At 43.2% G+C, this 24790-nt stretch overlaps 1 protein-coding gene across 3 annotated transcripts in view; it reads left to right on the top strand.

The window, feature by feature from the left end:
* Positions 1-14975: 14975 nt before the first annotated feature.
* Positions 14976-24790, top strand: part of si:ch211-180a12.2 — a 72384-nt gene continuing 62569 nt past the window's right edge. For all 3 annotated transcript variants that reach the window (XM_024387095.1, XM_024387094.1, XM_024387093.1), the window contains exon 1: positions 14976-15071. In XM_024387095.1, the coding sequence (XP_024242863.1) occupies positions 15020-15071 (52 nt within the window). In that variant the 5' untranslated portion in view covers positions 14976-15019. The remainder of the gene's footprint in view (positions 15072-24790) is intronic.

The following is a 24790-nucleotide window of genomic DNA, read 5'->3' as shown; positions in this document are numbered from 1 at the left end:
ATTTGAACCCTTATGTAGATGTAACAGTATAAACTTTACGTCCGTCCCCTCGCCCCGACCTGGGCGCGAACCAGGGACGCTCTGCACACGTCAACAGTCACCATCGAAGCATCATTACCCATCACTCCACAAAAGCCACGGCTGTTGCAGAGCAAGGGGAACCACTACTTCAAGGTCTCAAAGCGAGTGACGTCACCGATTGAAATGCTATTAGCTCGCACCACCGCCATTTCACATCCGTTACATAGACCTAGCCCCACCCACATCCGTTCCACACATCGAATGGGGTGGGAGGCGCAGGAAAAACAAATAAGTGCTACCAAATATAACAATATGCATTTCATAAATATTACAAAAGTGTATAAATAAGACGTATGAAACACGTCTGTAAAACCACAATGAGGACATAGCAAGTTTTCATTAGTCATTGAGTACATCGTACGAGTAATCTTAAATAGGCACATAATTCATGTTCAAATTCACAACATAACATACACAGGCATTTCATCATTAAGTTCTTTAGGAAATAATGTCTGGTGGGTGAAAATCCCAAAACATTCTCTTTTACTCATTACTCTTTTACTATTATTAATATCTCCTCCCCTGTCTGATATCTTAACTTTCTCTATGCCACAAAATCTAAAAGGTAGAAATGTCATGCTTCAGGTCATTGAAATGCACTGCGACTGGATAATCCCTGTCGTTTCTCCTGATTGAACTTTTGGGCACATTAGATGAGAGTCTATATGTCAGCACTAGCACACTATTTGGGAGACAGAGATACTAATGAAAATCCACCATAAACTTCATTCTAGAGCTGGCTGAATATGTTTTCACGTAAAACTATTTTAGGTTTGATGATGAATAATACCTCCCAAGCAAGTCTCTTCTTATTATTGGTGTCCTTTGGTAGTAGTTTCCTTGCAGCAATTCAACCATGAAGGACCTGATTTACCCAGTCTCCTCTGAACAGTTGATGTTGAGATGTCTCTGTTACTTTAACATTGTGAAACATTTATTTGGGCTGCAATTTCTGAGGCTGGTAACTCTAATGAACGTATCCTCTGCAGCAGAGGTAACTCTGTTTCTTCATTTCCTGTGACAGTCCTCATAAGAGCCAGTTTCATCACAGTGCTTGATGTGACTGCACTTGAAGAAACATTCAAAGTTCTTGAGATTTTCTGTTTTGACTGACCTTCACGTCTTAAGGTAATGATGGACTGTCGTTTATCTCTGCTTATTTAAGCTGTTCTTGCCATAGTATGGACTTGGTCTTTTAGGGTTATCTTCTGTATACCACTCCTACCTTGTCACAACACAACTGATTGGCTCAAACGCATTAAGAAGGAAAGAAATTCCACAAATTAACTTTTAACAAGGGACACCTGTTAATTGAAATGCATTCCAGGTGACTACCTCATGAAGCTGGATGATAGAATGCCAAGAGTGTGCAAAGATGTCAGAGCAAAGGGTGGCTATTTTGAGGAATTTCAAATATGAAATATATTTTGATTTGTTTAACACTTTGTTTTTTTATTACTTTTTTAAAATTCCACAGATTTTATTTCATAGTTTGATGTCTTCACTATTATTCTACAATGCAGAGAATAGTAAAAATAAAGAAAAAACGTTGAATGAGTAGATGTGTCCAAACTCTTGATGCAGAAAAAGCTTTTGATAGACTAGAATGATCATATCTCTAGTCTGTCTTGGAACATATGGGAATTGGCTTCAATTTCAAGAATATAATAACAAATATTATTTTCCAATCCCTCAGCCATTGTTATAACAGGCAATATTTTGATTTAATTGTTAAGAACAAATTCCTATTTACAATGATGGCCTACCAAAAGGCAAAAGCCTCCTGCGGGGATGGGGGCTGGAATTAAAAATACAAATATATTAAATAAAAATAGGACAAAACACACATCAAGACAAGAGAGACAACACAACACTACGTAAAGAAAGTGTAACGGGGTTCTTCCGTCGAAGGAGAGGCAGACCAATACGCAGCGTGGTTGAAGTTCATGGTTTTTTAATAATAAAAACTATACATGAACAAACTACAAAACAATAAATGTGAAAACCCGAAACCAGTCCCGTGTGGTACAAACACTGACACAGGAGACAATCACCCACAAAACAGGCTACCTAAATATGGTTCCCAATCGGAGACAATGACTAACACCTGCCTCTGATTGAGAACCATATCAGGCCAAACACAGAAACAGACAAACTAGACACACAACATAGAATGCCCACTCAGATCACACCCTGACCAAACAAAACATAGAAACATACAAAGCAAACTATGGTCAGGGTGTGACAGAAAGACCTAAGACGACAACATAGCATGGTAGCAACACAACATGACAACAACATGGTAGCAACACAACATGGAAGCAGCACAACATGGTAGCAAGACAAAACAGGGTACAAACATTGTTGGGCACAGACAACAGCACAAAGGGCAAGAAGGTAGAGACAACAATACATTATGCAAAGCAGCCACAGCTGTCAGTAACAGTGTCCATGATTTAGTCTTTGAATGAAGAGATAAAACTGTCAAGTTTGAGTGTTTGTTGCAGCTCGTTCCAGTTGCTAGCTGTAACAAATTGAAAAGACGAGTGGCCCAGGGATGTGTGTGCTTTGTGGACGTCTAACAGAATGTGACTGGCAGAACAGGTGTTGTATGTGGAGGATGAGGGCTGCAGTAGATATCTCAGATGGGGGAGTGAGGCTTTTATAAAAAAGCAACAACCAGTGGGTCTTGTGACGAGTATACAGAGATGACCAGTTAACAGAATATAGAGTGCAGTGATGTGTCCATTAGTGGGAAATCTGATGGCCGAATGTAAAGAACGTCTAGCCGCTCGAGAGCCTGCCGATCTATAAATTACGTCTCAATATTCTACCATGGATAGGATGATCATCTGAATCAGGGTTAGTTTGGCAGCTAACTTTAGCATGCTGCTTTGCTATGTGCTGAGAGAAGGACAGTGTACCGTCTATCCATACTCCCAAGTACTTGTTTGCGGTGACTACCTCAAGCTTTAAACCCACAGAGGTAGTAATCACACCTGTGGGGAGAGGGGCATTCTTTTTACCAAACCACATGGCCTTTGATTTTGAGGTGTTCATAACAAGGTTAAGGGCAAGGAAAGCTTGTTGGACACTAAGAAAGCTTTATTGCAGAGCGTTTGACACAAAATCCAGGGAGGGGCCAGTTGAGTATATGACTGTATCATCTAAATATAAATGGATGAGAGAGAGCTTCCTACTGCCTGAGCTATGCTGTTGATGTAAATTGAGCTCCTTTAACACCTCGGACTCAGTGACCACCTGCAGGGAGAAACTTTGTAGCGGGGCAGGGGAAAAAGAGGGAGGAGCATCAGGGCTAGTCACATTAGAAGGGCAAGGAGGTAAGGCTGGGTCAAATAGGAATTCTGACGTAATGAAGTGGTGATTAAAGAGCTCGTCCATGTGCTTCTTGTCAGTAACAACCACATGGGCAGCTGTGAGGAGGAGGGTTTATTCTCCAGGTCGTTAACCTCTCTGGGATATGAAGCCAGGGAAAATGCAGATCGCCAAAGTCAAATAAATTACTATAAAATCAAACTTTCATTAAATCAAACATGCAAGATAGCAAATTAAAGCTACACGTGTTGTGAATCCAGCCAACATGTCAGATTTCAAAAAGGCTTTTCGGCCAAAGCAAAAGAAGCTATTATCTGAAGATAGCACCCCAGTAAACAAAGAGAGAGAAGCATATTTCAACCCTGCAGGCGCGACACAAAACGCAGAGATAAAAATATAATTCATGCCTTACCTTTGACGAGCTTCTTTTGTTGGCACTCCAATATGTCCCATAAACATCACAAATGGTCCTTTTGTTCGATTAATTCCGTCAATATACACTGCTCAAAAAAATAAAGGGAACACTTAAACAACACAATGTAACTCAAAGTCAATCACACTTCTGTGAAATCAAACTGTCCACTTAGGAAGCAACACTGATTGACAATAAATTTCACATGCTGTTGTGCAAATGGAATAGACAACAGGTGGAAATTATAGGCAATTAGCAAGTCACCCCCAATAAAGGAGTGGTTCTGCAGGTGGGGACCACAGACCACTTCTCAGTTCCTATGCTTTCTGGCTGATGTTTTGGTCACATTTGAATGCTGGCAATGCTTGCACTCTAGTGGTAGCATGAGACAGAGTCTACAACCCACACAAGTGGCTCAGGTAGTGCAGCTCATCCAGGATGGCAAATCAATGCGAGCTGTGGCAATAAGGTTTGCTGTGTCTGTCAGCGTAGTGTCCAGAGCATGGAGGCGCTACCAGGAGACAGGCCAGTACATCAGGAGACGTGGAGGAGGCCGTAGGAGGGCAACAACCCAGCAGCAGGACTGCTACCTTCGCCTTTGTGCAAGGAGGAGCAGGAGGAGCACTGCCAGAGCCCTGCAAAATGACCTCCAGCAGGCCACAAATGTGCATGTGTCTGCTCAAACGGTCAGAAACAGACTCCATGAGGGTGGTATGAGGGCCCGACGTCCACAGGTGGGGGTTGTGCTTACATACAGCCCAACAACGTGCAGGACGTTTTTCATTTGCCAGAGAACACCAAGATTGTCAAATTCGCCACTGGCGCCCTGTGCTCTTCACAGATGAAAGCAGGTTCACACTGAGCACGTGATAGATGTGACAGTCTGGAGACGCCGTTGAGAACGTTCTGCTGCCTGCAACATCCTCCAGCATGACCGGTTGGGCGGTGGGTCAGTCATGGTGTGGGGTGGCATTTCTTTGGGGGGCCGCACAGTCCTCCATGTGCTCGCCAGAGGTAGCCTGACTGCCATTAGGTACCGAGATGAGATCCTCAGACCCCTTGTGAGACCATATGCTGGTGCGGTTGGCCCTGGGTTCCTCCTAATGCAAGACAATGCTAGACTTCATGTGGCTGGATTGTGTCAGCAGTTCCTGCAAGAGGAAGGCATTGATGCTATGGACAGGCCCGCCCGTTCCCCAGACCTGAATCCAATTGAGCACATCTGGGACATCATGTCTCGCTCCATCCACCAACACCACATTGCACCACAGACTGTCCAGGAGTTGGTGGATGTTTAGTCCAGGTCTGGGAGGACCATCCGCCACCTCATCAGGAGCATGCCCAGGCGCTGTAGGGAGGTCATACAGGCACGTGGAGACCACACACACTACTGAGCCTCATTTTGACTTGTTTTAAGGACATTTCATTAAAGTTGGATCAGCCTGTAGTGTGGTTTTCCACTTTAATTTTGAGTGTGACTCCAAATCCAGACCTCCATGGGTTGATAAATTTGATTTCCATTGATAATTTTTGTGTGATTTTGTTGTCAGCACATTCAACTATGTAAAGAAAAAAGTATTTAATAAGAATATTTCATTCATTCAGATCTAGGATGTTTTATTTTAGTGTTCCCTTTATTTTTTTGAGCAGTGTATATCCAAAATATCCATTTGGTGCGTTTGATCCAGAAAAACACGGGTTCCAACTTGCGCAACATGATTACAAAACATCTCAAAAGTTACCTGTAAACTTTGCCAAAACATTTCAAACTACTTTTGTAATACAACTTTTTTTTAAACGTAAATAATTGGTAAAATTGTAGACGGGATGATCTGTGTTCAATACAGGAGGAAAACAAACTGTAGCTAGCTTTCTGGTCACGCGCCTCTATCTAACAGTACACTACATACAAGTTACCCTCGTTCTGAACAGTGCTACTTCTTCATTACACAAAGGAATAACCTCATCCAATTTCTAAAGACTGTTGACATCCAGTGGAAGCGGTAGGAACTGCAAGAAGAAACCCCATTGAAAAAAGTGTGACCTCAACAAAAATGGAGGTTCTTAACTGATTCCAAATGTGTTTTTTCATAGTTGTGATGTCTTCATTATTATTCTACAATGTAGAAAATAGTAAAAATAAAGAAAAATACTGGAATGAGTAGGTGTGTTTAAACTTTTAACTGGTACTTGCTTAATTCATTTGATACATTTTATGGTGTTTCTATTCCATGAAAAACCAAAACACCTCTTGGTTTCTGTTAGAATGTAGCGGAAAATATGGTGCTGTACAACGTGATGGTAGGCAGTACTGTACTGGGCTATTTAGCTAAAGAATCCCTGTGTTGTGCAGAGAACAGCGACGGAGAGGAAGGAGTAGGCTGTCTTTGTTCTGAACTGATTCCATATTTGTTATTTCATGGTTGTGATGTCTTCACAACATAGTTGTGATGTCTGCTACAGAATGCGGGACAAGTGGGAGACCGAGGTTCAAATTCCCGCCTGTTTTCATTTAACCTAGAGTGAGCGAGAAAAAGGCCATTCTTGAACATGGGGTGAGACATTCTCACTAATTTGTAAATAAAGCCAGTACAACGTGATGGTCGGGAGTAGGCAACAGGATTGGAGGATTGTAAATTGTTTGCCTTCATTAGACATTACTCAACACAAGTGAGACTCATTTCGCCTATGGTAGGTCTACAGTATATCGAAAAATATTTCTTTCAATGACGTGACTCTCCGCCAGTAATTACATTTCGAGGATTAGAGGACTAAATATCTAAGGGGCACTTTCCATTAGGATCTGTGAGTATATCTGAGAATATCTAAGGGGATTTTATATCATTCTAAATTAATTAATAATAATAATCACTTTGTTTAAAAAGTAACAATATTTTAGAGATTTAGTTTTCATTTAACCTAGAGTGAGCAAGAAAAAAGGCCAAAAAAATCAGACATCACTTGATATATATTCAGTCAACACATACTGTATCTCAAGAATATAATGGCATATTTGAAGTTATTATAATTTTAAAAATTGTATTTCCTTTCCCAGAAAGGGGATGTATCTCAGTGGTAGAGTGCATGCTTTGCATGTATGAGGTCCTGGGTTCAATCCCCAGCTTCTCTTAAATGTTTTACATTTTCATTTACACAACTCCTACTTTCCAGAATGTTGAAATTCTAAGGAGGAAACAGAGATGTGCTAAGTCATTTGGTCTTGTAATCTGAAGAACATGCGTTCAATCCCTGTTCGTATATTTATAGGACAGAAGTGGTATGGTTTGCTTTTTATTTTTTTATAATGTATTTTTATTGAATATCCGAAACATACAATAACCTTGTAGTGAAGCCGCTCAACAACTACATCATACCAGTCATCCAACAGACTCCCATTCAGAGAGACACACAGAAGCATCCAGGGTCAATGCCCTGCTCAAGGGCACGTTGACAAATCTTCCACTACGCTAAAAAACGTGAACCCAAACCCTCCAAGATCCCCCCACAGTTCCCCAATAGTTGTCCCTCAACCATTCGAGACCCCTCCCACAGTCCCCCCAAGAAAAAAAATGAAAAAATACAATTAATTACATTCCCCACACCAAGAACCCCCTCAATGCACCAACAACCAAGAGAATAAACTAAAGAGAAAAAAGGAAAAGACAGAAGAAAACAGAAAACAACAAAGCAAAAAATTATAATAAAACAAAATAATACATTTAAAATAAAAGACATTAAGGTCAACTAAAATCATAACAGCAATGCCAATTGTATATGTTTGTGTGCATGTCTGGCACTATTACATGTGCCAGACATGCACATGTAATAGTATATGTATATGTTTATTTGAATGAGAGTGTGTGTATATGCATGTGTACAAACACCTGCACGGCATCAGCCTCAGGCAAACCGGCATTAGTTGAAAAACACTGCCCCTCAGTGTAATTCAAACTGACTTTTTGTGTTTTATTTTTACTTAAAAATAAATAAATACACTTTTTTCTTTGACCATCATTCTATCTCCCACACAGCAACTCCACTCACACTTGTCTCCAATTCCACATCCCAACCTTCAGCTTCCCTCAGCCCATCCCATCGATCTCTGCTGGCCACCCACTTCGGGTTTCTAAGCAACCCATATCTATCAACTATGCTGTGATGTTTAATGTACAATTTCAATCTATCAAATTGAATTGAATCCACAGATTGCGAGTTGAAGATAAATCATTTTACTAAGAGTATTAGTATATTAGTAATTGACTGAACGGTCTCTCCAGATCTCCTAACATTACTATTTCTAGGGTCAATTTTAGATCAATGCTATGCATTTTCAGCCATCCCTGAACCTGAGACCAGAAGCAGGCTACCTGACGGCAATACCAAAATAAATGGTCTATTGATTCTGTATCCTCACAACAAAATCTGCAGAGCTTCGATGACTTCATTCCCCAAATATTCAACATTTTGTTGGTGGCAAGAATTCTATATAATCATTTTAGCTGAAAAGCACAAAGTCTTGAATCTTGCGTTGTTTAATATATCAACTCATACACCCTGTACCATGGAATCTGTACATCAAAAATCTCTTCCCAACTCTTTTGCAATCTGTATGGCACAGTTGTCAACATCCTGGTCCTCAAATGAAACTAGTATACTTTCCTATTTATGCTATTTTTATTCCTCTGACAGTTTTGATCCTTTATATTGGGAAGACAGACCAGTTCCCTACCTCCTCCCGCTGCCACATGCCTCCTCCATTTTTGGGGTAAAGCTGTAATCAATTGGTTGTACTCTTGGATTTAGCAGACCTTCCCGTACAATTCTGATAACTCCATGAAGGACATAACTCTACCATTCCAATTTACAATATCATTTAAGAACAAAATACCCTTTTCAGACATCTTTCCCATAAATACAGGTATTTTATCAACCAGCACATTTGAGGTTAGCCATAATATTTGTTCTATCTTTTCAGGGGGATGAAACTGAAATTGTAGCCAGCTCTGCAATGCTTTTTTGAAAAAGAGAGATACTTTGAAAAAAGTATCATTTTCAATTAATTCAAAATGAGACATGGCAATCTGCAAGAGGCCATTTTTTAAACAATGTATGAGCTTTTCTTAGTAATCTACTTAGTAATCTACTTTAGGGTTAAAAAAAAATTTTGAATGAGTGAAGCTTTTAGAGAGAGGATTAGTGCTTTTCTATTTAATCATCTCAACCCACTCAACTCATATTCATTACATAGATAGGCACGTTTTGTTTTGTCTGGTTTAGCGTCCCAGATAAAGTGAAATATTTTTTGCTCATAGAATTTGAAAAACGAATCATCAGGAATTAGGCAGCTCCATAAGTAAGTGAGTAAACTGAGATATGACTAAGGAGTTAATTTTTAAATAAATGTCTATTTTTACAGGTTTTCTATTGAAATTCATTGTGGAGAGCTTATTTCTATCTTTTGTGATATGAATACCGAGTATGTCTACTTCACCATCTGCCCATTTTATAGGTAAACTGCATGGCTAATGTAAAAGTTGTATTTTTTAAAGATCCAATGTTCCAAAGTTATCTTGATCTTCAATGAGACATTGCAGGTATCTAGCTTGCGGACTTAATATAAAACTTGAGTCATCGGCATACATGGACACCTTTGTTTTTAAGCCTTGGATTTCCTCAGAGTTCTTTGCCATGAAGTGCCATGTTGAACTTCCAGTGATCAGTCAGTATGAGGGAGTGTGAGTGCGATGACACCAAATTTAACACACCTGCTCCCCATTCACACCTGAGACCTTGTAACACTAATGAGTCACATGACACCGGGGAGGGAAAATGGCTAATTGGGCCCAATTTGGACATTTTCACTTAGGGGTGTACTCACTTTTGTTGCCAGCGGTTTAGACATTAATGGCTGTGTGTTGAGTTATTTTGAGGGGACAGCAAAATTTACACTGTTATACAAGCTGGAAACTCACTACTTTATATTGTAGCAAAGTGTCATTTCTTCAGTGTTGTCACATGAAAAGATATACTCAAATATTTACAGAAATGTGAGGGTTGTACTCACTTTTGTGATATACTGTATATATATAGTTAAAGTCGGAAGTTTACCTACACCTTAGCCAAATACAATTAAACTCAGTTTTCCACAATTTCCAGAAATAAGTCTCACTGTTGCCGCCTGTTATAGACCCCCTCAGCTCCCAGCTTTGCCCTGGACACCATATGTGAATTGATATGTGAATTGATGCCCCCCACCTATCTTCAGAGTTCGTTCTGTTAGGTGACCTAAACTGGGATATGCTTAACACCCCAGCAGTCCTACAATCTAAATTAGGTGCCCTAAATCTCACACAAATGATCAAGGAACCCACTAAGTACAACCCTAAATCCGTAAACATGGACACCCTCATAGATATTATCCTGACCAACTTGCCCTCCAAATACACCTCTGCTGTTTTCAATCAGGATCTCAGCGATCACTGCCTCTTTGCTATGGATCCATGGTCAAACGGCCACCCCTCATCACTGTCAAACGCTCCCTAAAACACTTCTGTGAGCAGGCCTTTCTAATCGACCTGGCCCGGATATCCTGGAAGGATATTGACCTCATCCCGTCGGTAGAGGATGCCTGGTCGTTCTTTAAAAGTAATTCCCTCACCATCTTAAATAAGCATGCCCCTTTCAAAAAATGTAGAACTAAGAACAGATATAGCCCTTGGTTCACTCCAGACCTGACTGCCCTCGACCAGCACAAAAACATCCTGTGCAGGACTGCGCTAGCATCGAATAGTCCCAGCGTGATATGCAACTTTTCAGGGAAGTCAGGAACCAATACACGCAGTCAGTCAGGAAAGCGAAGGCTAGCTTTTTCAAACAGAAATTTGCATCCTGTAGCTCTAACGCCAAAATGTTTTGGGACACAGTGAAGTCCATGGAGACTAAGAGCACCTCCTCCCAGCTTCCTACTGCACTGAGGCTAGGAAACACTGTCACCACCGATAAATCCACAATAATCGAGAATTTCAATAAGCATTTCTCTACGGCTGGCCATGCTTTCCTCATGGCTACCCCAACCCCGGCCAACAGCTCCGCACCACCCACAGCAACTTGCCCAAGCCTCCCCAGCTTCTCCTTCACCCAAATCCAGATAGCAGATTTCTGAAAGAGCTGCAAAACCTGGAGATGTACAAATCAGCTGGGCTTGACAATCTGGACCCTCTCTTTCTAAAATTATCCGCCGCCATTGTCACAACCCCCTTTACCAGTCTATTCAACCTCTCTTTCAGATTGTCTGAGATCCCTAAAGATTGGACAGCTGCAACGGTCATCCCCCTCTTCAAATGGGTTGACACTCTAGACCTAAACTGTTACAGACCTATATTCATCCTGCCCTGCCTTTCTAAAGTCTTCAAAATAATAATAACAGATCACTGACCATTTCGAATCCCATCGTACCTTCTTCTCTGTGCAATCCGGTTTCCGAGCTGGTCACGGGTGCACCTCAGCCACGCTCAAGGTTTTAAACGATATCATAATCGCCATCGATAAAAGGCAGTACTGTGCAAGGCTTTCGACTCTGTCAATCACCATATTCTTATCGGCAGATAACAGCCTTGGTTTCTCAAATGACTGCCTCGCCTGGTTCACCAACTACTTCTCAGAGTTCAGTGTGTCATTTCGGAGGGCCTGTTGTCCGGACCTATGGCAGTCTATGGGGTTACCACAGGGTTCAATTCTTGGGCCGACTCTTTCTCTGTAAATGTCAACGATGTCGCTCTTGCTGCGGATGATTCCCTGATCCACCCCTACGCAGACAACACCATTCTGTATACATCTGGCCATTCTTTGGACACTGTGTTAACAAACCTCCAAACCAGCTTCAATGCCATACAACACCCCTTCCGTGGCCGCCAACTGCTCTAAAACACTAGTAAAACTAAATGCATGCTTTTCAACCAATTGCTGCCCACACCCGCCCGCCCGACTAGCATCACTACTCTGGACAGTTCTGACTTAGAATATGTGGACAACTACAAATACCTAGGTGTCTGGCTAGACTGTAAACTCTCCTTCCAGACTCATATTAAACATCTCCAATCCAAAACTAAATCTAGAATCGGCTTTCTATTTCGCAACAAAGCCTCCTTCACTCATGCCGCCAAACATACCCTCGTAAAACTGACTATCCTACCGATCCTCAACTTCGGCGATGTCATTTACAAAATAGCCTCCAACACTACTCAGCAAATTTGATGCAGTCTATCACAGTGCCACTGTTTTATCACCAAGGCCAATAGCCCATCCAATCTACCTACCTCATTCCCATATTGTTTTTATTTACTTTTTGCTCCTTTGCACACCAGTATTTCTACTTGAACAACTTCATCTGCACATCCATCACACCAGTGTTAATTTGCTAAATTGTAATTACTTTACTACTATGGCCAATTTATTCCCTTACATCCTCACGCCATTTTCACACATTGTATATAGACTTTTTTTAAAAATTATATTTTGTTATTGACTGTACATTTGTTAATTCCATGTGTAACTCTGTGTTGTTCTTTTTGTCGCACGGCTTTGCTTTATCTTGGCCAGGTCGCAGCTGTAAATGAGAACTTGTTCTCAACTGGCCTACCTGGTTAAAAAAAGGTGAAATAAAAAATGTAAATTAAAAGGTCTCAGAGCAAATAGCCTTGATTGTTACTCCCATCTCATTCCTCGCTCTCTTCCACGCGTCACTCAGCACGCGCGTGGGTGTGCTGGCAGGATGTACTCATTTTTAATCTGTATATATGAATGACAAAATCATGTTTCTAGTCTATTGCATAGTTACAATGTGTAATCATTGATGTCCCAGGAGCAGGAGTGTTAAACACCGTTGAAGTGTACATACATATATATATATATACACTGTATGTATACATACATGCCGACACAGCATCATTCAGAGGCGTTTGATACACCTGGTATTGGATATGACAGAAAAAAACTTGCAAAATAGCAATCTTCGTAAATTAACGTTATGACAAACAAATATGCTCAATCGTTTGTCTCTACATTAACTAACATATTCCTCTAATTTTTTGCTTGACTCGTTATGATGTTATAACTACTTACATTTGCCTCCCCGTAATGTTTTGTCAGCCATCTTTGCTGAAGAAAGTCACCAGGGAGAGGTGGCTCGCATCAAATTCGTCATTGGAACCACTCGATATGATTTGTCATATAAAAACCTTGGGACCAAAATGCATAATGAGTGCTCTAACTCCCCCTTGTGGTGGTCTGGAGCAATGAAGCCGTGACGCTGGGTATCTCTAAGTCCCGCGGTATAAGCTCGCAACATTTAAAGGAGGAACCACTGTATATCCCTTATTAAACAATTTATGTAAATTATGCTTTGGTCCTCTTATTGCTCACACAATTTCTATTTGATGCAAAATGTTTAAACAACATAATTGGGAATCAAAATGGCAAGCCTTTCGATCTGGAGGGCAACCTTTTGCATCTCCCCAATGGTCCAATTGTGGAATCCGTACCCTGACCGATATCATGGTCAGTAAATATGTCCTTGGCATCCCGTAATCCGAACCATTAATTACACATTTTAAATTTGTTAACAGACTGTATTTAACGCCAATTAAATGTTTTACTATGAAATTGGCCCCAACTCCACACTGTTCACTGTGTCCCCTAAATCAGGTAGGAACATTCCTTCATATGATGTGGGAGTGCCCTGCAGGTAAATGCTTCTGGGGAAAGGTTACGGAATTCATTTTGAAGTGCAAAAATTTTTATATTCCATGCTTGCCATTATGTTACCATTGGTATTGTTGTGGGGTTGGGCAGGGAGGGATTTGGGGGAATCTAAGAGGAGACTCAGGGGATGGATGGGTGGGAGGGGAACTGATAAGTAACCTTGGTTGATGGGTGGGATAGGAATGGGTGGGCGGCATGCGTTCTTCGGGGGGGAGAATGGGTCAGGGTTATCTTTGTATGCATTTATTTTAAAAATGTTTTTACCTGTAACCCAAAACTACATAAAGAAACGAGACTAAGAAAGAAACGTGTGTCAAATACAACATTGAGTAAATTACAGAGAGTAATTGAAAACACAAACTAGCTAGACTGATCATCGTATAATCTCCAAACAGGGATTAACACACAGTAATAATAACGACTGTCTAGTTACTGTCACACCCTGATCTGTTTCACCTGTCTTTGTGCTTGTCTCCACCCCCTCCAGGTGTCGCCGATCTTCCCATTATCCCCTGCGTACTTATACCTGTGTTCTCTGTTTGTCTGTTGCCAGTTTGTTTTGTTTCGTCAAGGCTACCAGCGGTTTTCCCGTGCTCCTGTCTGTCTCTAGTTCCTGTTTTCTAGCCTTCCCGGTTTTTGACCATTCTGCCTGCCTTGACCCTGAGCCTGCCTGTCGTTCTGTACATTGTTATACCACCCTGGATTACTGACCACTGCCTGCCCTGACCCTGGGCCTGCCTGCCGTTCTGTACCTTTCAGACTCTGCTCTGGACTACTGCCCTCTGCCTGCCCTTGACCTGTCGATTGCCTGTCCTCCTGTTTTTGTAATAAACTTTTGTTACTTCGAAACTCTCTGCATCTGGGTCTTCTCCTGAACCTTGACAGTTACAGCTAATAAAGTTAATGAATAATTGGTGAGGGAGGTAGTAAATACTTTATTGTTAAAAATTCAAGTAGTGGGTCTGGCTAATGGTTAACCACAATCAAAATGAAAGATCATTATAGGGGCTGGCCAGATAGCTGGAACAGGGACGGATCAGGAAAGAAAGGTGTGAACTGCTCTCACTGCTCTCTCCCTTTCTCCCCCATCAAATTGGCAATACAGTCCTTTCCCTTCATTCAAATCCAAGGGTAGCCTTCCTTGGGTGTTTGCCTACATAAGCTCAGTGGGGTTACACACCAGCATTTGGCCATCGCAACGCAGCACCAATGTAAAGTAGCCCAAAAACCTTGGCCGTAGGCCCAAATGAATTTTAAGTGACTGCTATTCCATTTGTGTGTCTTTGCACATTACTCTCACTCTTCGGGACAAAATGTCTTATCCCCCTGTGTCTCCTCATGGGTAAAAGCCCGCCCACTGCCCCCCACCCCCCATATAAGAGCCGGTGAGAGAGAGATGATAAGAAGTTAGTCTTGGGACAAGCTCGGACCATGCAGTGTAAAGTCCTTCTCTGCCTCTACTTCCTGACAATCATAAAGCATGGTGAGTGTTGTGCCATTGCCCTCACACTCATGATAACAAACAAGCCACATTGATTTGCATGTTTGCCCTGGTTTCACATTAAATCCAGGTGATAATCTGCGAGTGTGGCGTTGTATGCGTTCAACTATCTCAGATAGCTGAATGATTGCTGTAATGTCATTTTCTGATAGTGTCAATAGCAGTAGTAATAGTTAAATGAGGATAAGTGTTAGACCATTATTCTGGTAAGCATTTGATTTACATGAGGTTAGCATGCAGGTAAAACTTAAGTGTTGGTAATTTCTTTTATGGAGAATTCTAAGGTTTATATGTCAGACATTGGATTGTTTTTTCCGCAACACCTAATTTTGACAGTTGTCGGACTAGGATTCAGTATAGGCCTACAGTACGGTGGTGACTGAATATGCGTAGTTGCACATTATAGGGAATACATCAATTATTGCTTTTACTACTGTATGTGAATATATAATTAATGTTTGTTGGTAACCATTTTCTTTTTCTTTAAATGTGATACATGTCCATGTAAAGAGTTGTTTTAAAACTAATTAAAGGGCACAATCTAACGTTTTTCAGCCAAAAGGCAGTCCTGCCACTTGGTTTGCTACAAAGCTAATGGATGGGGTTGGAGAAATGTAACCACTTTCTGATTAGAGCTATGATGCAAGGACTGACCACTGTCCATGAGATCAACATGTTTAAGCTAGACATTGTCAGTGGCGTGTATTCATGGAAAAAATGTACAAAGAAAAAAACGTAATACATTTTATTTTGTCTCTTTGCGCTCCATAATTTTCCTTCAATTTACAAGAGACTGAATATATCTCACTGAAGAAAACATCAGAGCGAACAAAATAGCACCTCTCTGTCTCTTTATGTGTAGCCCATCTATCTGATGCTATCTGGTCAAAAAGAGTATGATATTGTTGCTCTCCATAGCATTGAATACAAAGGAAGCCAGCATTTGGCCTCCCTTGATACATTTTTTTATAACAATATTAGCCCATCAGCATTGAGCTAAACTGAGTGAGCTCAACTGTAAATGGTTCTGGCTTTGGATTCACACCAATCACATCACACCAAAAGCCAAATGGAATTTAGAGAAAAAACTTGAATTGTTGCATCTTGTTATGTTGTTGTCCTCCAGTGGCTATAGCTAGCTAGCTAGCTTAGCTAAAATTGACCCTTTCCTAAATTATCCAGGGATGGAGATAGGGATTTGAACTTGTGGTTTTACTGAATTCTCCGTACTGGCCAATGAATATATCGGCAATTCTGATCCAACCTTAACTACGTACATTGTTCCCCTTGCCTGAGAGGATGGAAGTTCAATATGTAACTAGATGTAGCAGGCTGATGTTAATTAGCTGGTTCATCGTTGCACATGAAAGGAAGTTAGGCAAACAAGCATTTTAGCCAGGTAGCCTAGAACAACAAACTAAAATCATATACAGTATGATAGTTATAGACCATTTTGGCAACATGAAAGAGAGGAGGATGGCATTTGCACTTTTCTACAAGGAGGGCGAGTCAACATGTTTACGGCCCTGGATCGCTATTGATTCACTTTGACTGAATGAGCTGCAGAAGATCCTGAAACAAACTAATTGTGTTACCATCTATGCTCAAAAGTGCTTAGGGTTAATAACAGACTCTTGAACTTGCCGAGTACAGTGTATTTGTAATGTCTTATCACCTTATCACTTGTCTTCCACTTCTTACCATGGTCATTCATCTGCATAGTTTGCTTGAATGCTTCTTGGGCTGTGTATAAGGCCTCTCACTATTGTTTTACGTTGCCAGAATGAGCTGCAAAATATTCTGAAACAAACTTAATTGGATTTCCATCTTGCCTGCGGGTAACCAACATCACACTGTGTTGAATATACACTGATATTGTTTTGAATTATCAACTGAATAAATTCAATGTACACCCAACTAACAAAACACAACTAAATGTGCATGTTGAAACTCTTGTACTTGCCTGGTATTTGCTTTTTGCCATGCCTGATCATCTTCCATCATCTTATACTTTGTCACGACTTCCGCCGAGGTCGGCTCCTCTCCTTGTTTGGGCGGCGTTCGGCGGGCGACGTCACCGGCTTTCTAGCCATCGCCGCTCCATTTTTCATTTATCCATTAGTTTTGTCTTGTTCCCTGCACACCTGGTTTTCATTTCCAATCACACATCATTTATTTATTACTCTGTTCCCCCTCATGTCTTTGTGTGAAATTGTTGGTTTGTTATGTGTAGCCCGTATTAGTCTTGTTAGCACCGGGTCTGTGTTTGGCCCGTGTGTGTTGGTTATTTTGTACCATTTCGTGTACTTTGGGCGTATATGGCTATTTTCATTGGATATGAATAAAGTGCGCCTATTATGACCCATGTCTGCTCTCCTGCACCTGACTTACGTTCAACCAGTAGCCCACACCGTGACACACTTCTTACAAACATTTGCATATCGTGTTTGAATTACTGTACTGTTTTATTGCATTGTTGTGTATTAGGCCAATATAAAGGCCAGGACATTACTGTAAATGAGCGCATTATTGCCTATTTTAAATTAATCAGAGAGCGAACAAAGAGACCAAAGATAACCCTGAAGAAGCTACAAAGCTCCACAGCGTGGATTGAAGTGTCTGTCCATAGGACCACTTTAAGCCATACACTCCACAGAGCTCAGCTTTACGGAAGAGTGGCCAGAAAAAAGCCATTGCTTAAAGAAACAAATAAGCAAACACGTTTGGTGTTCGCCAAAAGGCATGTGGGAGACTCCCCAAACATATGGAAGAAGGTACTCTAAAATGTATCTTTTTGGCCATCAAGGAAAATGCTATGTCTGGTGCAAACCCAACACCTTTCATCACCCTGAGAACACCATTCCCACAATGAAGCATGGTGGTGGCAGCATCATGCTGTAGGGAAGTTTTCATCAGCACGAACTGGAAAACTGGTCAGAATTGAAGGAATGATGGATGGTGCTAAATACAGGGAAATTCTTGAGGGAAACCTTTTTCAGTCTTCCAGAGATTTGAGACTGGGAAGGAGATTCACCTTCCAGCAGGACAATGACACTAAGCGTACTGTTACAGCAACACTCAAGTGATTTAAGGGGAGACATTTACATTTCTTGGAATGGCCTAGTCAAAGCACAGACCTCAATCCAGTTCAGAATCTGTGGTATGATCTAAGGATCTGTAACGGTTTTCTAGTGGTGATGAAGGAGAGTCGGACCAAACTGCAGCGTGTCGATTGCGATCCATGTTTAATATAACAAAGAAACACGAACTTACAAAAAACAATAAACGAAACCGAAACAGCCTATCTGGTGCAAACTAACAACGAGTACACATAGGACACTAAGGACAATCACCCACGACAAACTCAAAGAATATGGCTGCCTAAATATGGTTCCCAATCAGAGACAACGATAAGCACCTGCCTCTGATTGAGAACCACTCCAGACAGCCATAGACCTTGCTAGACAACCCACTAAGCTACAATCCCAATACCACCACCAAAACCCCAAGACAAACACACCACAATTACAAAAACCCCATGCCACACCCTGGCCTGACCAAATACATAAAGATAAACACAAAATACTTTGACCAGGGCGTGACAGAACCCCCCTAAGGTGCGGACTCCCGAACGCACCTCAAAACAATAGGGAGGGTCCGGGTGGGCGTCTGTCCATGGTGGCGGCTCCGGCGCGGGACGTGGACCCCACTCCTTTAATGTCTTAGTCCCCTCTCCCTTCGTCCCTGGATAGTCCACCCTCGCCGCCGACCATGGCCTAGTAGTCCTCACCCAGAACCCCACTGGACTGAGGAACAGATCGGGACTGAAGGACAGCTCGGGACCGAGGCAGCTCGGGACTGAGGGGAAGCTCGGGAGTGAGAGAAAGCTCAGGAGTGAGAGAAAGCTCAGGAGTGAGAGAAAGCTCAGGAGTGAGAGAAAGCTCAGGAGTGAGAGGAAGCTCAGGAGTGAGAGGAAGCTCAGGAGTGAGAGGAAGCTCAGGAGTGAGAGGAAGCTCAGGAGTGAGAGGAAGCTCAGGCAGGTAGATAGATCTACCAGCTCCTGGCTGGCTGGTGGTTTCAGCAGATCCTGGCTGACTGGCAGATCCTGGCTGACTGGCAGATCTGGAAGAGTCTGGTTGACTGGCAGATCTGGAAGAGTCTGGTTGACTGGCAGATCTGGAAGAGTCTGGTTGACTGGCAGATCTGGAAGAGTCTGGTTGACTGGCAGATCTGGAAGAGTCTGGTTGACTGGCAGATCTGGAAGAGTCTGGCTGACTGGCAGATCTGGAAGAGTCTGGCTGACTGGCAGATCTGGAAGAGTCTGGCAGACTGGCGATGCTGGGCAGACCGGCGGCGCCGGGCAGACTGGCGGCGCCGGGCAGACTGGCGACGCTGGGCAGACTGGCGACGCTGGGCAGACTGGCGGTGCTGGGCAGACTGACGACGCTGGGCAGACTGACGACGCTGGGCAGACTGGCGGTGCTGGGCAGACTGGCGATGCTGGGCAGACTGGCGATGCTGGGCAGACTGGCGATGCTGGGCAGACTGGCGATGCTGGGCAGACTGATGGCGCTGGGCAGACTGGCGATGCTGGGCAGACTGGGGGCACTGGCGGCGCTGGGCAGACTGGCGGCACTAGCTGCTCCATATAGGCTGACAGCTCTGGCGGCTTCTTACAGACTGACCGCTCTGGCGGCTCCGTGCTGACTGGCAGCTCCTTGCAGACTGGCAGCTCCTTGCAGACTGGCAGCTCCTTACAGACTGACAGCTCCGTGCAGACTGACAGCTCCGTGCAGACTGACAGCTCCGTGCAGACTGGCTGCTCCATGCAGACTGGCTGCTCCATGCAGACTGACAGCTCTGGCTGCTTCATGCAGACTGACAGCTCTGGCTGCTCCATGTAGACTGGCTGCTTCATGCAGACTGGCAGCTCGGGCTGCTTCATGTAGACTGACAGCTCTGGCTGCTCCATGCGGACTGACAGCTCTGGCTGCTCCATGTAGACTGACTGCTTCATGCAGACTGGCAGCTCGGGCTGCTTCATGTAGACTGACAGCTCTGGCTCCTCCATGCAGACTGACAGCTCTGACTGCTCCATGCAGACTGACAGCTCTGGCTGCTTCATGCAGACTGGCAGCTCTGGCTGCTCTATGTAGACTGGCTGCTTCATGCAGACTGGCAGCTCGGGCTGCTTCATGTAGACTGACAGCTCTGGCTGCTCCATGCGGACTGACAGCTCTGGCTGCTCCATGCAGACTGACAGCTCTGGCTGCTCCATGCGGACTGACAGCTCTGGCTGCTCCATGCGGACTGACAGCTCTGGCTGCTCCATGTAGACTGGCTGCTTCATGCAGACTGGCAGCTCGGGCTGCTTCATGTAGACTGACAGCTCTGGCTGCTCCATGTAGACTGGCTGCTTCATGCAGACTGGCAGCTCGGGCTGCTTCATGTAGACTGACAGCTCTGGCTGCTCCATGCAGACTGACAGCTCTGACTGCTCCATGCAGACTGACAGCTCTGACTGCTCCATGCAGACTGACAGCTCTGACTGCTCCATGCAGACTGACAGCTCTGGCTGCTTCATGCAGACTGGCAGCTCTGGCTGCGCTGAACAGGCGGGAGACTCCTGCAGCGCTGTGTCGGAGGAAGGCTCTGGCTGCGCTAAACAGGCGGAAGACTCCGGCAGCGCTGGAGATGAGGAAAGCTCTAACAGCGCTAGATAGGCGTGAGACTCCGGCAGCGCAGGAGAGGAGAAAGGCTCTGGCTGCGCTAAACAGGCGGGAGGCTCCGGCAGCGCTGTAGAGGAGGAAGGCTCTGGCTGCGCTGAACAGGCGGGAGGCTCCGGCAGCGCTGTAGAGGAGAAAGGCTCTGGCTGCGCTGAACAGGCGGGAGGCTCCGGCAGCGCTGTAGAGGAGGAAGGCTCTGGCTGCGTTAAACAGGCGGGAGACTCCAGCAGCGCAGGAGAGGAGAAAAGCGCTGGCTGCGCTGAACAGGCGAGGCACACTGAAGGCCTGGTGCGTGGTGCTGGCTCGAGGACACGCACAGGAAGCCTGGTGCGGGGAGCTGCTACCGGAGGGCTGGGGTGTGGAGGTGGTACTGGATAGACCGGACCGTGCAGGCGCACTGGAGCTCTTGAGCACCGAGCCTGCCCAACCTTACCTGGCTCGATGCCCACTCTAGCCCGGCCGATACGAGGAGCTGGAATATACCGAACCGGGCTGTGCACCCGCACTGGAGACACCGTGCGCTCCACAGCATAACACGGTGCCTGCCCGGTCTCTCCAGCCCCCGGTAAGCACAGGGAGTTTGCGCAGGTCTCCTACCTGGCATAGCCATACTCCCTGTAAGCCCCCCAAGAAATTTTTGGGGCTGACTCTCGGGCTTCCATCCGCTCTGCCGTGCTAGCTCCTCATAATGCCGCCTCTCTGCTTTTGCTGCCTCCAGCTCGGCTTTGGGGCGACAATAATCTCCAGGCTCATTCCAGGGTCCTTTACCGTCCAATTCCTCCTCCCATGTCCATAACTCCAGGTGGTGCAACCTCTCCCACTGTAGCTGCTGCTGCTCCTGCTGTTGACACGCCGCTTGGTCCGTTGGTGGTGGGTGATTCTGTAACGGTTTTCTAGTGGTGATGAAGGAGAGTCGGACCAAACTGCAGCGTGTCGATTGCGATCCATGTTTAATATAACAAAGAAACACGAACTTACAAAAAACAATAAACGAAACCGAAACAGCCTATCTGGTGCAAACTAACAACGAGTACACATAGGACACTAAGGACAATCACCCACGACAAACTCAAAGAATATGGCTGCCTAAATATGGTTCCCAATCAGAGACAACGATAAGCACCTGCCTCTGATTGAGAACCACTCCAGACAGCCATAGACCTTGCTAGACAACCCACTAAGCTACAATCCCAATACCACCACCAAAACCCCAAGACAAACACACCACAATTACAAAAACCCCATGCCACACCCTGGCCTGACCAAATACATAAAGATAAACACAAAATACTTTGACCAGGGCGTGACAGGATCGGTCCAATAAACAGGACAGTTGTAAATCATGTCAAGACCGCAAATTTTAGAGAAATGAAAAATGTCGGTACATATAAGTGTCTTATATCGGCTGAAAGCTTAAATTCTTCTTAATATACCAGCACCGTCCAATTTACAGTAGCTATTATGACAAAATGCCACGCTATTGTTTGAGGAGAGCTCCTAACAACAAAACACTTTTTTCACCACGATAGGTTTGATAAGTTCACCTCTGAAGGTGAAATGTGTACTTACATTCTGAAATCTTGCTCTGATTTATCATCCAAAGGGTCCCAGAGATAACATGAAGTGTCCTAAAAAGGTCCATGTAGCATGCACGATCGATTTTGTATTTCCACTCGTTCAATTTGAAAAGAAAGGAATCTGTGAAAATCTCACCCTAAAAGTTGTTTCAACAAGTCAAATCACGTTCGTATATATTCCTCAGAGATCCTAGAAGGTAACAATACTTCACTATATCATTAGGGGTGTAGTATATCCTATAGGACACCATATTTGGTCAGAAAGCGACGCCTTCATGGCACGCCAATGACGCGGGCGGTCATCACTTGAACGACTGTAGCTTTGTCAAACAAGCACCATTCGGGGTCAAACAAAGCTAGCTAGATAGCCAATGAGCTGGGCTATATGGGAGTTTATGACTTTACATGTCATAAAATGTAGCTATTAACCTTGTACGACAGCATGCCTTTTCAATTTGGACAAGAATTTTAAGGATATTCAGAGTTATGAAGTTATGAAACTGGTTGTTTTGCAAATGTTGAACTTTTAATACTTGCTAATACTTTGAAAGCCAAATCAAAGTCCAAGTATATAGATTTGACTATATTCTTGCAGAAAAATGTTATATGAATGCGAATGTCTCCTTCACAATTTGCCCAAATGTACCTGGGAACTTCACGCTAAAAGTATTGCAGTTCACTCATACTTCAAGTTATCCATCTGAAACTTTGCACACACACTTCTGCCATCTTGTGGACACTGTCGGAATTACAACCAGGGTGATGGCTTTAACTGTGACCTTTCTCTTGCATTTCAAATATGGTGGTAGAAAAAGATTGGTTGTTTTTTTTCTTCATATTTTCTTCTACCTAATCTATTGTGTTATATTCTCCTACATTCAATTCACATTTCCACAAACTTAAAAGTGTTTCCTTTCAAATAGTACCAAGAATATGTATATCCATGCTTCAGGGCCTGAGCTACAGGCAGTTAGATGTGGGTATGTCATTTAGGCGAACATTGAAAAAAAGGGGGCTGTCGCTGAGAAGTTTTTTAAGGATTGATGTACACCAGTGGAACCCATCCAACTTTTGAGGAGCTGGAGAAGTTTCGCCTTGAAGAATGGGCACAAATCCCAGTGACTAGATGTGCCCAGCTCATAGAGACATACCCCAAGAGACTTGCAACTGTAATTGCTGTAAAAGGTGGCTCTACAAAGTATTGACTTTGGGGGGGGGGTGAATAGTTATGCACAATCAAGTTTTCAGTTTTTTTGTCTTATTTCTTGTTTGTTTCACAATAAAAAATATTTTGCATCTTCAAAGTGGTATGCATGCTGTGTAAATCAAATGATACAAACCCCCCAAAAATACATTTTCATTCCAGGTTGTAAGGCAACAAAATAGGAAAAATGCCAAGGGGTGTGAATACTTTCACAAGCCACTGTACTCCAAAAGCACAATATCAACAGTCATATCACAATTTAATCTTGTTTTGCTCTATCCAACTCCCTAAAAACATTTTCTTAGAGAATAGTATTGTATTAGAATAGTTCAGAATAGTTTTCAGATCTTTCTTTAGGAACATGTAGCAAATATATCTCACATCTTGAGGTTTCACTCATAATTCACATTCAAAACCATGTTTATAGGGGTAGTTTATGCATCATGTATTTTGTTTGTTGTCACTCATTACCTATCTTGTCGTCTCTCTTCTTACAGGTCAGACACTGATCTTAGGAGTCTTAGGGTCCACTAATCAGATCTTTCACTTTATCAAGATTCCTACTATACATATGCCTTTTAGCAGGCACTTTTATCCAAAGCAATTTACGGTAGTGCACGCATACATTTTCGAATGGGTTGCCCCAGTGGGATTCGAATCCACAACCCTACCAACTAAGCCACACAGCTCCATGTTCTTTTTCTCTCAACCTCTCCTCTCCTTCCGCTCTCCTGGTCACTCCACCCATCATCCATCCATCATTCTGAAAGTTGTGCTAATATTAACACTTCACCTTCTCCTCAAGTATCAAACTTCACGACTTGCCTTTAATCCTATCTACTAATATTTATAGCACTTGTTATTTATTAATATAGGGAACCAGCCTTACCAGTGTTCCTGTAGTGGAACATTGTCTCCCAAGCCTTCCTATTGTATTTAGCTATATTTACCCTATATATAGCATTCTGCAAAATTGAGGCTAAATTTACCTTTTGAGAGCGATGCTGGTCAGGGGTGAGAAGAAAGCCTGGAAAGAAAGTATGAAATGGAATTTCACCAACCCTCCTCCTTTTTAACTTGATGGTTTAGATTTGTGTGTTGTGAAATTGCATACATGTACTGGAGGCCTACTGTGTGTTCAAAGCCAATAGGAATGCATTCTTTTCACAACAATAATTTGCTGTTCTAACATTT

This window comes from Oncorhynchus tshawytscha, linkage group LG24 (genome assembly GCF_018296145.1).
Source record: "Oncorhynchus tshawytscha isolate Ot180627B linkage group LG24, Otsh_v2.0, whole genome shotgun sequence".
NCBI lineage: Eukaryota > Metazoa > Chordata > Actinopteri > Salmoniformes > Salmonidae > Oncorhynchus > Oncorhynchus tshawytscha.
The sequence above is the reverse complement of the archived record's forward strand: the minus strand, read 5'-3'. Positions and strand labels throughout refer to the sequence as shown.